Below are 15,423 nucleotides of genomic sequence, written 5' to 3' on the forward strand. Positions count from 1 at the left end.
CATTTTACTTTGACCTGTCTATGTATTGGGGTTCCCTGTTTTGTCCCATTTATTATTAAATAACTTCGTTGTAAATGAATCAAAACTTATTAAGTGCATGCCTTCCTGATATTTTAGAAGGATATATCAACATCATGTTCTTTTATTTGCATGTATTATCAGGTTTGAATGGAGAGAGGTAAGTAGTTTTTCAGGATATTAAGACATGAAAAATATGGCATTGGAACATTTTCAAATGTACGTCATATACATTATATTTTGAAAGTACCCTTATCCCACTCTTCACATATGTAATTCATCTGGTTATGGTTCACCTTGGTTCCCAAGAATTTCCCCAATCCAGGCAAAGCTAATAGCTCATCGTAGCCCAGGTGAAAAAGTTATTAAGCACATCCACTTTGATCCTAGGGCAGATCTATACATAACATTTTTAGTTTCTCTCCCCATCTGCTGGAAGATGGCAAACAACTTTAAAGATTACCACAAGACCCAGTTACATCATTCTCTTGAATAAATAGCTGTTGTGCATCAACAGTGATACTTTTTTGTAGATTCACCCAGCATGCCTATTCTGCACCAGATTCAGCCTAAACAGATATTCAACTTCATTACTTCCTGCAGAGACCAAGGCAGGTTTCAGATAGCCCTAGCATCTTCAGCGTGATGATAACTTGCATGGCAGAATTTTTATTTTGTTTGATAAATGTGATTTTTTTTAAATTCAGGTCCTTTTCATATCAAATGGTATACTATGAGAGAGTGACAAAATGATAGCCTATTTATTACATAAGAAAGCCGCCTAAATGGAGCCTAAGAGCGCATTCTCAACGAATTAAGCCAGGCTTTACAAAGCCGGTGACCTAAAAATGGCGGACGTACATGAAAGAAAAACCGCCTAATCTTTTTATAGTCTCTCCGCCTCCCCACACGTCGTCCCTGCGGGGTACAGTAATTAAATCTCGGCTCCGTTCGCCATGCGGAAGCTACCTGAGAAATATTAAGTGCGCATGCTCATCAGTTAAACTCGTGGTGAAGAACGCATGGCGGCTGAAGGCGATCGAAGGAAAAAAGCTCTTCTGTTCTATTATCTTTGAAAACAGAGACGAAAAAGGAATAATTTGGCCCGTAGAGCAGCAATGAATCGACTATCTACGGAGATAATATCACCAGAGATATTCACGGAAATATTAATGTTCGGAGCCGAGATTTAATTACTGTACCCCGCAGGGACGACGTGTGGGGAGGCGTGTGAGAGGCGGAGAGACTATTAAAAGATTAGGCGGTTTTTCTTTCATGTACGTCCGCCATTTTTAGGTCACCGGCTTTGTAAAGCCTGGCTTAATTCGTTGAGAATGCGCTCTAAGTGCTGGAAATGGCGTATCAACTTAATTAAAAAGCAGGAAGCAAACTTGTGGAGAACTTGTGAAAGGAAGTAAAATCCTCTGTAGCATAATTATATGTTGGGACCTCTGAAAGTGTACTGGTACAGACAACAGCTGAAGTATATCACTCCATGGAAAAAGGATCTAAAAATCATAAGAACCAGAATTTTTGTCTTAAAATGATTCTGAATAGGAACATTTGAGGCCATACTTCATGAGAAGCTCTATAGTTGTGAGCTTTTAGCACCAAAAATCATTGCAATTTAGGACCTGTCTAAACAGTCCCTCATCAGCTTGTGTGAATGTGTTAGTGTCATATGTAGGAGAGCTGTGTAAATTTATCCACAGAGGTCAGTTTAAATTGCTTTGAGCTGCAACAATAACAAATATTTGTTTTTTTTAATCAATGTAAAGAATGCATAACCTTTACTGAGGAAAAATATATCCATCTTATTTTTTAATAAAAAAAATTGAGTATTTCTTTTTTGGAAATTTTAACATTCATACAACAAACTCCACATCATTATTTGGAGAGAGAGAGAGAGAGAGAGAGAGAGAGAGAGAGAGAGAGAGAGAGAGAGAGAGAGAGAGAGAGAGAGAGAATCCTTGTGTTACTGTGAAAAGTCATAAAGGTGCGCACATACACATACACATACACACACACAAACATACAAGCATTGGTAATCAATATTTCTAGATGAATTCAACTGGTTTGACCTTGATTTGAAAGCCATGTTTTAAAGGTGACTTTGTATTGATTGCTTTCCAATGAAATAATTTCATCTTCAGTATCTAAAGGCCATCAAAGTGTTTTAGAGATACCAGCCTGTCATGCTGTATATTAATGTTAGTATGTTTACAAATAGGAGCTGCTTGAAAAGCTTGCCATATTTTACATGAGTAAAACATACATTTAGTGGATTTCTTAACTGGGTAAGCCCTGAAATGCCTGTCCTGCTGCATAGGTGATCAATTTCATTAAGATATATGTTTTCAAATGACATTTGTTAACTGCCTAATTTTACTAGATTTGCCATGATCATGTCTAAATAGTTCACTGTGCTCATCACAAAAAATTAATTAATTAATTAATTAATAAAAATAAATATATAATCCAAGCTATAGGCAGAAAACAGGGCACTGTTTGTTAAGAATCAACTTCTTTAACATAGCCTTGTGTCGTTTTGAACAACCAGCTCATCAACAACATACTAATTCTATATCTTTATACAGCAAAGTTGTTTTTCATAGTCAAGCTCTATGAGTATACATTTTCTTACCCGAATGATGGCCAGCTTTCTCCAGGATCGTCTGGGATCTCTGCGGGGAGGTTTGGGTGGAGTTTCTGCCTGTTTTTCATCAGCAGTAAGTGCATATCCATTTTCTTTCAACTTTCCCGATCGAGTGGAGAGATTGGAAAACATACGAAATAGAGACCTACGACTCGACTGACGATGCTCCATTCTTTCGTGGATATTATAATCACAATGTAGGCCTATCTGTATATCAAACTCCAATGTTATTAAATCTAATATATGTGACTACACATGACGTACTCGCTCTCATTTTGTCACCTTGGACTTAATCCCAACTGTCTGAAGTGCTTGACACGTACACGTAATAGATCACATTTGCCATATATAAAATTCCTTGCTCCATACTTTTAGCGTCAACTCCATTGAACATTGATTAAAAATGAAAAATATAAGAGGCCTCTCTAGCCATGAAAAAAAGCAGTGGACACACCTCCATTGTGCTGCAGAACTCTTTCTATCTGTAACCCCATTTTTTGTTCAGCCAAAAGGACAGCATCAATTTCACCTTGGTACTACTGAAGCAAATATGTTTCTTTGCAGGGTCTTCAGAGACTTCTCAGCCAACTTGTGCATAAAAAGCAAGTCAATAGTTTTGTATAGCAAAACTTAAAACCATTAACCCACAGTCTGGCCCTTGCATGTATTACGTGTAAAATATTCATTCGTCTTGGAACACAAAAATATGCTGAGCTGCAAATATCTCCTTCAAATATGAGGCAAGGTAGTTCCCAAGTCCCTTTCTACATTGTTCTCCTCTTACTAAAATCCTTTGGGATTGCAAACAACTGCATAGAACTTAACCTTCATATATTTCTATCCGTAGATCCTGTTCTATATATACAAGCTCCTACGTCTTCTCCGTCTTCCAAACTTGCCTTAATTCCTATAGAACTATGCTCCGTATGCCTAGCACCTGGAGGCTAATTAACTCACCGAGAGGTGCAAATATTATACGGCTAGGACGACCAAATGGTCAGCGTGTTCCCAGATTTCAACCTGCCTCCTCAGTTTTATCACTGCCTTAAACAAAGTACAGGTAATTTACATATACCACCTCACATCACCCAAACTTCCCAGAAGGTTTCCATTTATTACAGATTCAAGTAGCCAGCCAGATCAAACCTGGCATTGCTGTACGGCTCTTTCTTACTAAAGCCAATGTTTTACCCTGTGTATATATATAAACATATATATGTGTATGTGTATATATCCTTTGCAGTCTTTTGAATTAATCCACCTACAGGTACTCTACACACTTGAAAGGGTTTCCAGTAAGAACCATGGTCAACAAATCCTTGTTTGTCATAACTGGTCTGAAAAGCCTTGACCAAACCAAGCAGGATTATAAGGAGACTTTCATAGTCTATTTGTCCACTTAGACCAAGTTTCCTGTTTGGGAATAAAAGTTCAATCGTATCATGTGGATGGAAGTCAAGCTCCTGAAGCCATGATCAGAATAAGATCACTAAGGTGTATGTCATTATTTGAACTTTCCTTTCAACAACGAAGAAAATAATAATAACAATAATTTCAGTTAAGTTACAATTCTGAATACAATAAGTGACAAGAAAAGAAAAAAGAAAAAATTATTTATCTTGTCAAGGTACTTGTATCTAGCCCCTGCAATATATACTTTGAATGTTAACAGTTTACTCAATGCAGTGGGCCTGACAAAGACATTCATCCAGACAACTTTTGTTAATGCTGAATTCCTCTAGGTGCAACTATAAATACTCCCATAGAGCTGCTATGCTCTCCCTCCATCACTGCTGTGCACATTTTCTCCATGCATTTCTATTCTCAATAACATTACATGGTAAGGTCTCGTTAATCTTCATATATCAAACTTCTATAAGTTTTCTGCAATTGGGCAGAGTTCCAAGAGCTGTCTGATCATTTGGTTTATAACTTTGTCCATATATATATCTATAATTTGTCCATCAGGGTTAAAGACCCACCTTAGCATCAGCAGCACTACGAAAGAGATTTGAATTGTCTGCAATTCTATCTGTCTAACGATCTGTATCACATCCCATATCAATTTAATTTTATCCTTTTTGAAAAAATGCAGTTGTCTCCAACCTACAGCTTTCTTCAATTTAACAAAACCAATCCAGAGAGTTCAATGTACTTAAGGGAGATATATTCATAGTCTGGTTCAGCATCCCAATGTATCAATCCTGAAGACAGTCTTGCTGGATAGTCCTGCTGTTCTTCACGTGAGATGGCATAAAAAATCAGGCTGATTGTTCATCAGGACACACTGACACTAGTAACAAAAGCACACATTGCAGTGGCAGCCAGTTCTGGTGATCAAAATGCTGGTACCTGCACCAGTCTGATTTGCATAGAGCACTAGCATCTGAAGTCGACGGAGAAAACTGGCAACAATGTTACATGCAAGCCTGCAGTGTTCCAAGATGTATATTCATGTGAATTACTTGGAAATAAAATAGATTGCAATTCTGAGTGATTTTCCGGGTCACTGTCATCTAAATTACCCTAGTGGCTGTTTTGGTTAAACTGCTGCAAATGATGAAATTGCAGTGATTTTTATCTCTCAGGATATTTTCATAGAACCTTCCAGTAAGTTTTTTTTTTTTTAATATGTGCTCTTTATGTATATTTCACTTTCAAATAACCAATTCCCTTATCGTCTTTAGATAAAACATCGGCAAATAAAATATCGAACATACCACCTCCAAAAGAAACAATAACAAATAACACCATTATGATTTTACCATTGCAAAATCCTGTGCCTGCTTCTTTTTTCTTTCATTTTCTACAAACGCATTTGCCACTAATCCTTGCAGAAAGTGCACATCTCCCCAGTCTCATTCCATCCAGTCTCCTGCTCTATACCACAGAGGAAGTCTTTCCTTATTTTGTATACAACTCCAGTTCTATACTGCCAAACTAACTGAAGCCCCAGATGAGCAGAACCATGCTGCTAATTCGTCCAACCACAGAGCTGATGAATAAGGCCAATGGTTCTAAAACCCAGCAAACAGAAGTAGAGATCCCTGATAGAAACTGTCACACATAAAAAATTTATCTCAGTATGCCTATGATGTATATATATATATATACCTATAATGATACCCTGGTTCACATTTGAAAGTGAAATTATTTCTTTCCAACTCATATTTCATTAATATCCAGGGATATTTGCTGGGTGAAAAAACAAAGACCGACTCTTGCAACCCAAGAGGTAGTGCATATTTTTACTGCCTTTAAAGAGCTGAATCTAATAAAGAAAAGGTTAACATTGCAAGCTAATGGTGGGCAGAATTAGAAGAAAGAAGATATAAAACATGAAGGCCAAATGCTGGCTGGTGGAAATGCTCAAATTTTCTCAGTGTATCCAATTTTATTCTATTTATACCCCTTGAGTATTGATAGGTGCTCATGTGGTGCAATCTTGCAAATAACATTTCCTTTTTTCATAAATACATAGAAAAGCCTTCCTATATAAGGAAACAGTGTTGGAAATATATAGCTTTTATTGATTTGATATTATATTTGATTCAAACAACCAAACCCAGGCCCTTCTAGGGACTGGAGGAAGCAACCCAGAGTCTCAACTGAATGACTGATATATATTTCAGATCAACATTTTAGAAATAGTGATTTTATACCTCATTACAGTCTTAGCATACAATAGTTACAAAAAAAAAGGAATCAACACCATTTAGGATAAGGGTGCATATATACCTCTGCGAGTTAGGAGCAATTCACATACACATTTTGCGTTTGACAGAATCCAAAAGTAAATCTATGCTGAAAAGATAAAAAAAAAAAAGATTCTATCCCCTTCAATTTTTATTAGAACTCTCCCGTTTCCTTGCGAAACTGACAATTTACTACACCATCCTCACTCTACCCTTGAAATATTTATAGAGCAACTTAAAAGCTGGCATAGCACATTTTGAATTTATTTCCTGTATACCCACAAACAGCTGTAAGAAAAATGCAGGGAGAAGGCAGGTACACCTTCACTCAATTACACCATAAAAGAGGCATAAACTGCAAGGCTATTACCAACATCACAGTCACAAACAAATAACAAAAGAAAAAACAATGAAAAAGTTTCTCACAGTTGAAAATTATTGAAGAAAACATCAAAAAAAAAGTACAGACACTTCCCTAAAGCTATGATATGCCAGAAGATACTGAAATTCATCATGCTTGGCAACATTAACATTTCTTTATCTTTTTTTTTTTTTTTAAACTTCACCAGTGTTATCAAAGGTGAATGCAGTGTACATTAAATTTCCTGGATTGAGGAAATTACAGCAGACAGGTTGCAAAGGGTAGGGGATCCCACCAAAAAATAATAAATGACAGCCATGTGATACCGGTCTGGTTTGATAGCCTTCTCCCCCTCCTAAATAAGGGGGGGAAAAACAAACAAAAAGCAATTTTATCACCTTCAAGTCTTTCGCTGGTATCATTTTGATCATAAGTTTAATTTTGAAAAACTGTTGTGATCATGTCATGATGCACTGGAATCTGCTTCCATTCATTTGTCTGTCTGTCTGTCTGTCTTACCATTTTTCTGTTTGTCCATCCACACACACAGACATGCACGCGTGCGCGCGCACACACACACACACACACACATACACAAACACACACTAGTGGCATTACCACAACTGTCTTACAAACACTGGCAGAGGGTTGTGGGTGAGGGGGGGTATGGGGGTATAGTTGGATCTGCATATGTTAAGAATATGAGACGGATTTTCAGATCAAGAGGATAAAAAATCAGTAAACCCACAGAATGAGCAAGATAAAAATCCAATAAAACAGCATCAACCTGGACTGCTGTGACCTGAAATTCACAGTAATCAATATAGGTAGATTTCCAGGAAAATAGTCAGTCATCTAGAATGATTGTGATTTGAGACAGACATGAACTTGACTTAAATTGTCTGCTAATTTATAAAATAACAGCATGATATTTCACATTGAAAAACAACTTAAATTGTTGATGAATAACAGTATGATCATTTTGAGTAAAAATAATATTCCTTCTAAAACATTATTTTCAAAAGTGTTACAAAAAAAAAAAAAAAAAAAAAAAAAAAAGCATTTAACTATCCCTACACAATGTCCTCAAGGTAAACCTGAAAACATTTTGTAGTAAATGATGAACAAAAATGAAAAATACGCCATTTTCATGAAAAATGGAACGCAAAAATGGAATTTTCCCTAAGCATGGCATTATCTTACGTAAAGTAGTAACTTGAGATTCTATAACAGAGCAAAGCTATCACAAAGTATAGAGCAGAATAGGTACATGACATTTCCCATGTCATATTATAGTCAAGGAATCCAATAAAGCTAATATCACTAAAAAATATTCCACATACCAGTTAAGTCTAACATACTCAAAATCCAATTTTCTCTTTAAGGACAGCAAATTTACAAGGAACGGAATCTTATAACGAATGGAATCAGGGCAATTTTAAAAAGTTTTTACCAAAAAATGTTCTAACAGTCAGGAAAGATGAAGTCTAAGCCAATACAGTTCAATTTGGGATAATAAATGCCATGACCTATACTATAAGATTCAAGGTAGAGTCTCCTAGGACATTGTATAGCTTTCAGACCACTATTATTGATTTTTTTACTGTATGTATGCTACAAGTAGCATGCTTGGCCATGGTGTATAGCTGTGGCATTACATGTATATGGAGACTTCTTTTTCTTTATCTCTTTTCTCCTTGAATGATAGGACTTAGTGTTATTCTTTGTAAATTACTTTGTTTAATTAATAAACTTGATATATTAATTCAGCTTTCCCTCAATTTCTGCCTTTTTCATTGATTTGGGTTTCTCTTTTTTCTGCGATACCCCTTTGTTTGTTTAGCTCTTCAATGTTTATAAAAAGAAACTGCTAAATATAAGTCAAATCTATTTGTTTTTTATCTCTTTTGTTTCAATAAATATTTCAAACCTGTTGAATATATTATACACAAAGTTGACCATTTACAAGTATGTTAAAACTGAAAAAAGATATAATCTCCATAGGATGCACCACCAAAAATAAACAAACCAAAATTCGGCCAAGTATGAATAATACAACTCTGTTAAATTTTAAAGCATATAATATCAAGCAGACCACAGTGGAATAAAATAATCCAATAATCAAAGTAAGACACACAAGCACTTTGGCATCATGAAAAGGGAGAGATGACCCCAGACCAAAGTATCTATTCTTTATATGAGGTAGACAAGAAAATCCACTTTCATGTTTTTGACAGACCACATGCCAGCTGAGAAGTATAATTTTTTCATGTACAGCTTGCTTTGGAGTGGAACACTACAGTTCAGACAAAAATATACTTGCAAAGTCAATTAATGAACAGGAAAAGGAGGATATTTTTTGCTTGTGAAACCTAAAGGCAAACAAATATTATTAGTTGCTTTTGGCAGGGATGCAGCTTTATTTGGGATAAAACGCAGTAAGCCGAGGGTGTTCAAATCAAAAGAAGATGCACAAGAGGGTTGGTTTGATGTTAAATTCAACAAACATTGACTTACAATATACATCACCAAATGACAGTATTGCTCATTGCACTTACATCATTATTAACACGGTACATTTGATGAGTTATCAACATCAATTTATTAACTTAAAGGTACAATCAGTTATAGCACCTTTGGTTTAGCACTGTTGACACCTGCAATAATTTTGTTTCTTCTAAAATGACCTTATTTTTACAAAGACATTAAGGCATTCTTGCAAACACCCATTTTTTTTTTTAATCAGACTCATTGCATTTATTTTTCTTAAGACAATTATACTATGCATCCATTTAGAAGTATGACATTTAAAAATAATTTCATTGGATAAAAAAAATATCAATGTTGCAAAGATGTTGATTTCTGGATCTACATGGTTTCAAACAAAGTCAGCTGAAAAAACTTGTAATTAATATTCCTCAACCCCTCCCTACCCTTTTCTTAGAGGTTTAAGAAATGAAAAACAGTTATGTGAAAGATTTCATGGCGACATATTGTTTCTGGTTCTCAAGTTATCAATTTTTGGAGTTTTCTTCAGATGACCCCTGTGACCTTGAAAGTAGGTTAAGATGAACCACTTACACATAATAGAATCCCACGAGGCTTACCCTTGAGGTTTTTTAAACAAATAGGTGAAAAGAAATGGGTGATAGAAATGCAAGGGTGTGACAGGGCTGTAGCCAGCAGTTTCAAAGGGGGGGGGGGAGTCTTTTTCTGAACAAGTGGACCTTTTACCATGAAACCTTTGACCTTTGTGTACCTACAGTAGATCATTTTTTACCCAGCATGGACTGTTTCATTTGCCCCATCCCCACCTGAACACCCCTGGATAAGAGCCTATCTTATATAAAATAGGTCCCCTGGAATAAACTGAAATCCCCGGGGGTTGGTCATACCAAATGTGTGTGTGCAAGCAGAAGACCAAGTTGCAATCAAAGTTACAAACACAAAAAATGAAAAGAAAAAGAATTGAGACAATGTGATCTTTCTATGTCATTGGCACTGAATGAAGTAAGTTTTAAGAGTGAGCTTGAAATGATTTTGCAGGCAGACTGACTGACAACCTACTACTGATTACCCCCCCCCCTCCCTCCCCCAATGTATATCATCATTCTCCTGTTACCTATATTCAAACAGACAGAGTCCAGTGCAGTAAAACCCCTTGAGTATACAACTGAATATGGGATAACTACAAAAATCTGGTTTCATTTAGTTTTCCTTGTTTTATTTTCATGAGGCATTAAAAAAACCTGCACATATACTTTAATGCATTATGTAATTAATGAAGGTATTATGTCAGAGGCATACTGCTATGAAAGTTGTTAAATCCATCCCCTTCTAACAATCAAGGAGTTAGGCCTGTAGGCAAGGGAGTTTAAGGGATTGAAGGAACCGCCCCTTGGTTGGAAAAAGATGTGATATTGCTGGCAAAAAACCTAAGAGTACTTTTCCAGGATGGAAACAGTTGAATTGATGAACTGACTGATCAAAACGTGGGTCTATAATAATTGAAACACAATATCAGTTCCTACTGTATGTTATCTTCAAGGCCTAGCTAGTGACATAAACTAGGACACATCAGCCTTTTTTTTTTTCAAACTTTCAACATTCTTCATTCCATTTTGATATAATTCCTTTGAAGGGAAAAGGGTGGGAGAGGGAATTTGGGGGATTGGGTCTTACTTTATTTAATCCAGGTAATCATTATTTTCCTGCTCTCTCATTATCGCCCTGTCTTGGAGTGAATACAGGAGAAAACATCAACAGTGATCAAAGTGATTGCCACCAAAGAAAAAAAAGGTTCAGAGCGGTTGCATATACTGCACAGACACCTACACACATACAGAAAAAAAATGGGAGAACAATTGTCTCTGAAAAATAAAAAAGAGGGGCTTCACAACAAATATATATACCTTTTCCTTGCTCATCTTGAACGCAAATCTTCCTCCTGTAGACTTCTTATCTTGCTTGTCCGACTTGCTACGCGGCATGTCACTATTTTTCTCAGTCACGTTTTTGTCGATCTTGGTTGAGCTGAGCTTCCGCACTGGATTACTTAACCATTTCCTAATCAAGAAAAAATAGAAATGAAAATATTGAATTCAAAAAGAAGTCTACCCCCAAAACAATGTTAGTTCCTTACAGACACCCACATTACCCTGAAGGGTTGAAGTATATCCCTCTCCATTCCATCCTCTGAAGCCCATTTTACTTACCGCCATTATGGGAGCCTATTTTCTAAAGCCCAGAGTGCATCAAGGCAGCATTCAGCTGAAGCACAATTCAGCTGCCTGTGTGCATGTAGTTTACTCAGAGACATGAATAATTGATTTTTTCTCAGCAAATAAAATAAAAATTGAGTCTAACTGACATTGCATAGACATCCACAGTGGAAAAATGTCAGTGCATAAAATATGTAGTCTCTTGATCAATGAGAGAATGCGAAGAAATACCCAAGGGGCGCAGAATGCCAATAAGATGTTTATATACAGATTTAATGGAGTGGGGGTAATTGTGCATGGATGCTGTACATGGATAAGCTACTCTAAGGTACAATGACTTTCCAATGGTGCAATATTGAACAAAAATCATTTTTGTCTTGCTGGAAGTACTGAGCTAGCTTTGACATATATTTTGTCTTAGGCAACTGAACATTATTAGCCAAATCAAAGTCCATACAATGACAAGCTAATAAAAAAAAATCATTTTTATTATCATTTGGCAAAAATTTGCATGTCTCTACTAATTAACACATTTGAAAACTATGGGCCCATTCAAAAGGGGGGGGGGGGTATTTCTATCACCAAACATACATTTCCTAATCTTTTCAATCATTCTATCATGGAGAAACTTTTTTAAAATATGGAAAATACAAGGGCTGAAAGTGCACACCTATACAAGGGGGGTAAGGGGGGCATAAATACAATACCAAAATATCTGGATTTTGTGATAACTCCAAAATACTTTCACCTCTAATCGTAAGAATCAAAATTTAACCACATAAACAGCATACCTTATAATCAACAGCATTGTCTTCACACTGAGCATTTTATTTGTTCTAGGTAATTAACTGTGCTTTTCTATTGCAGTCATGCCCAGTTGAAAGTAAACAAAAACATCTGTCTGCTGCTGTGATTGATATCATATTATGTAAATCCTGTCCAGGACATCACTACAGTACATAATGTGAAGTATTTGAACACATATCAAGTAGCATTACTTTGGCTAGTATGTATCAGCTGCTGGGATAGTGCTAACACTCACCAATTTTACCAAATACTAAAACTGACTTGCGTTGGCTAAACAATAAAGGGTTGGTTTGACTTATTTTGGTCAAATTTAAACCTTAAGGAGAAAAAGTGACAAAAAAGAAGTGATTTGGCTAAGCGAATAAATTGCTAGTGCTACCCCATTATCAGGGTTCAGATTAAAGGTATCCTGTCCACGATTTTCCAAACAAAATAAAAATTTCCTTTTTAATACCATTTCTAATTAAATAATTCATTTCTTAGTAACTGACCTGTCACTATGACCACTGTGTCTTTGAGTACATTTTAGGAGGAAATATTGACATCAGGTACTTTTACTTGAATTTTATTGGTAGTAAACTCTTAATTGGGATATATAAATATCGTTCCAGGATATGTAGACATAAGCGTAATTGACACATGTTCTTTGGCACAATATCTAACAGGGACAGTATCCTTAGTAAACCTTTAAACACCCATCATGACAGGTGCTTTCAGAGACCTAGTCACCAAGAATCCTTTTCAATTGAGCACTTTTCTATTAGGACTATTCTGAGAGATTGACAACTTGATAACCTGTCTATTATGTGAGTCATCTACATTTTGCCACTGCGTTCCACATGACTAGTTAACCAGATTCATTTGAAAGTAAACTTTTGAATGTGGGTAAACCCCTGTAGCACAATTATGTTAGGACTAGTCAAAATGGCGTGAAACATAAAAGAGTACAGCATGACGTGACAAGGGACTGACACATATGATATCCTTAGAAAACTTCTTGAATTCAACAGAAAAAAGTAATAGTCTTTCTTCATTAAAATGAACACATTTTGGGTTAAAACTGTTCTTAATGCCAGCAACTTGGAAATCAAATGACCACTCAAGAATTCTTTAGACTTAAATTCAAATATAGACTGGGAGAGTGTGAAATCTCATTTATATTAATAGGGAAAATACAGAAATGTCAAAAATCTCTCACCTAAAGCTGCTCCTCCTTTTATTTCCAGGAGAGGAGGAGAACCCCCCACTTGTGTTACTTAGAGAATTTGTGGACGTATTTGGACTGGGATCAGCCGAGCTGCCTGCAGACTCTGAAAACACAAAATTTATCACAGATTATAATACAAAGATATGATATTCGCTTAAAACAGCAGCAGTGACGCTATCAGGTCATGTAATGTGTACAATGACTTAAAAATTTAAGAGTATTGATTTGAAATGTTTCAGTAAAAGAGTCCACTAGAAGAATATCATGTATCAAATGTAAATCTTACACATAACACGTTATCCATGCAACATTTGAAATCCAACATATTTCCATGTTTGTACATTCTCAAATCAGATAAGGTTTTTTAAAGCAATACCTCAGATCATGTTATAGTGCTTGTTATGACAAAGTGCAACAAAGAAATGATCCTATCTTAACAATCTTCATTTTTTTTTTTTTTTTCGCGACCAAACCATCATCTGTGTTTATCTTACTATTGCAAATAGCTAAAAGAAACTACATATCTTAACACTCAAAATAAATTTCTCTTCCGTCAAAGCTGTATTTATTGACTAAGTTTTAGAGAACATGCTAATACAACAGTTAGACCACACTTGTGTAAAAGAAATGTTTAATTTTCTTCTATCCCCTGAAGTGTTTACAAATCTAATACGAGAGAGAGAGAGAGAGAGAGAGAGAGAGAGAGAGAGAGAGAGAGAGAGAGAGAGAGAGAGAGAGATCATGCCCTCAAATATACTTTTTTGAACCAGATGACTCGCAAATGAGACACCATTAAAATATGAAACTTGCAGATGTCAATGTACTGATTCAAATGGCACACAATATGGCAAACAGTACTTAAGTACCTGGGCTAAACATTTCAATTCCTAGAACCTAAATTTCAGAGAAACACCTGATTGCATTAAAGAATCACAGGTAGAACATAGGCCTCAAGAGAGAAATCCATATACCTACCATGAAGAGAAAAACTTCTCCTTTTGTAGCACTTAAACATGATGAATTTATCTTCTTAACTCTTAGTCTGCATTTACTTCACCAAGTTAAACAATTTTAAGAACCTGTACATTTTCAGTCTAACCGGTTTCACCTGCACATGTATAGCACTCACATTTGACTGTGCATTAAAACAGACATTTGTTCGGGCCCAGGTTTCTATTGTTGGCATAATTAAACAACACCGCAATCTTACAATGTGATATGTTTTTATTTCATGTGTGAGGTATGCAGACTACATCCCTGCATAACATGCTTTATTAATAAACTACAACAAAGCTATGGGAAAAGAATGATCCCACAGAAAGTTCAAGATGTCATTTTTGGACTACTGTGCAATTGTTTACTCTGCATATTTCATAAAATCATAACTAAGAGCTTATTTTTAAATGCCCCTGAAGCCAAATGTATGACTTTTTGAAGTTATAGTCAATTTTTCTATATTGTAGTTTTGTATATATTTTGATGTCTATTCATAGGTATTGCAATCAAAATTACAACTTTCAAGGACAAAATATGGATAATATTAATATTAAGATGGTATATTGTATTCATATCTATTCCACGTCCTTGTTTCAAGTGTATAATGTAGTAAAAAATGTAGAAGTTCTATTTCAGGTTGTGCATGCAGCCTGCTGAATTGAATAAGCACCAAGCTTACCAAGTTTTTGACATATAAAAATTACATAATATACATATTTCAAAAAAAAAAAAAAGTCTTGTGTACAATAAGCAAAGCACAAGTTAAAGTGAATGCATTTTTTCATTTTTCATTCCGTTTCCCCACGAATGATCCCCTCCACTCCAATTATGAGAAGCAGTTTGTCTTCATGAAAGCATCCACAGAAGTTATGATGGCACTATCTTTTGAAGGGGAAAAATAGCAACTATAGTTTGAAATCAAGCACCAGTGCACCTGTGTACCAACTTCATGCAAGTTTTGT

At 35.7% G+C, this 15,423-nt stretch overlaps 1 protein-coding gene across 13 annotated transcripts in view; it reads right to left on the reverse strand.

Moving 5' to 3' along the window:
- LOC106171051 (kalirin) overlaps positions 1-15,423 on the reverse strand; it is a 141,928-nt gene that overhangs the window by 34,854 nt on the left and 91,651 nt on the right. For all 13 annotated transcript variants that reach the window (XM_087005447.1, XM_087005453.1, XM_087005452.1 and 10 more), the window contains 2 exons: positions 13,457-13,568; positions 11,143-11,296 (listed from right to left, as the gene is read on the reverse strand). In XM_087005447.1, coding sequence (XP_086861573.1) covers positions 11,143-11,296; positions 13,457-13,568 — 266 coding nt within the window. The remainder of the gene's footprint in view (positions 1-11,142; positions 11,297-13,456; positions 13,569-15,423) is intronic.

The sequence above is a fragment of the Lingula anatina genome, chromosome 2, assembly GCF_051362555.1.
Source record: "Lingula anatina isolate TDL-2025a chromosome 2, LinAna3.0, whole genome shotgun sequence".
NCBI classification, from domain to species: Eukaryota; Metazoa; Brachiopoda; class Lingulata; order Lingulida; family Lingulidae; genus Lingula; species Lingula anatina.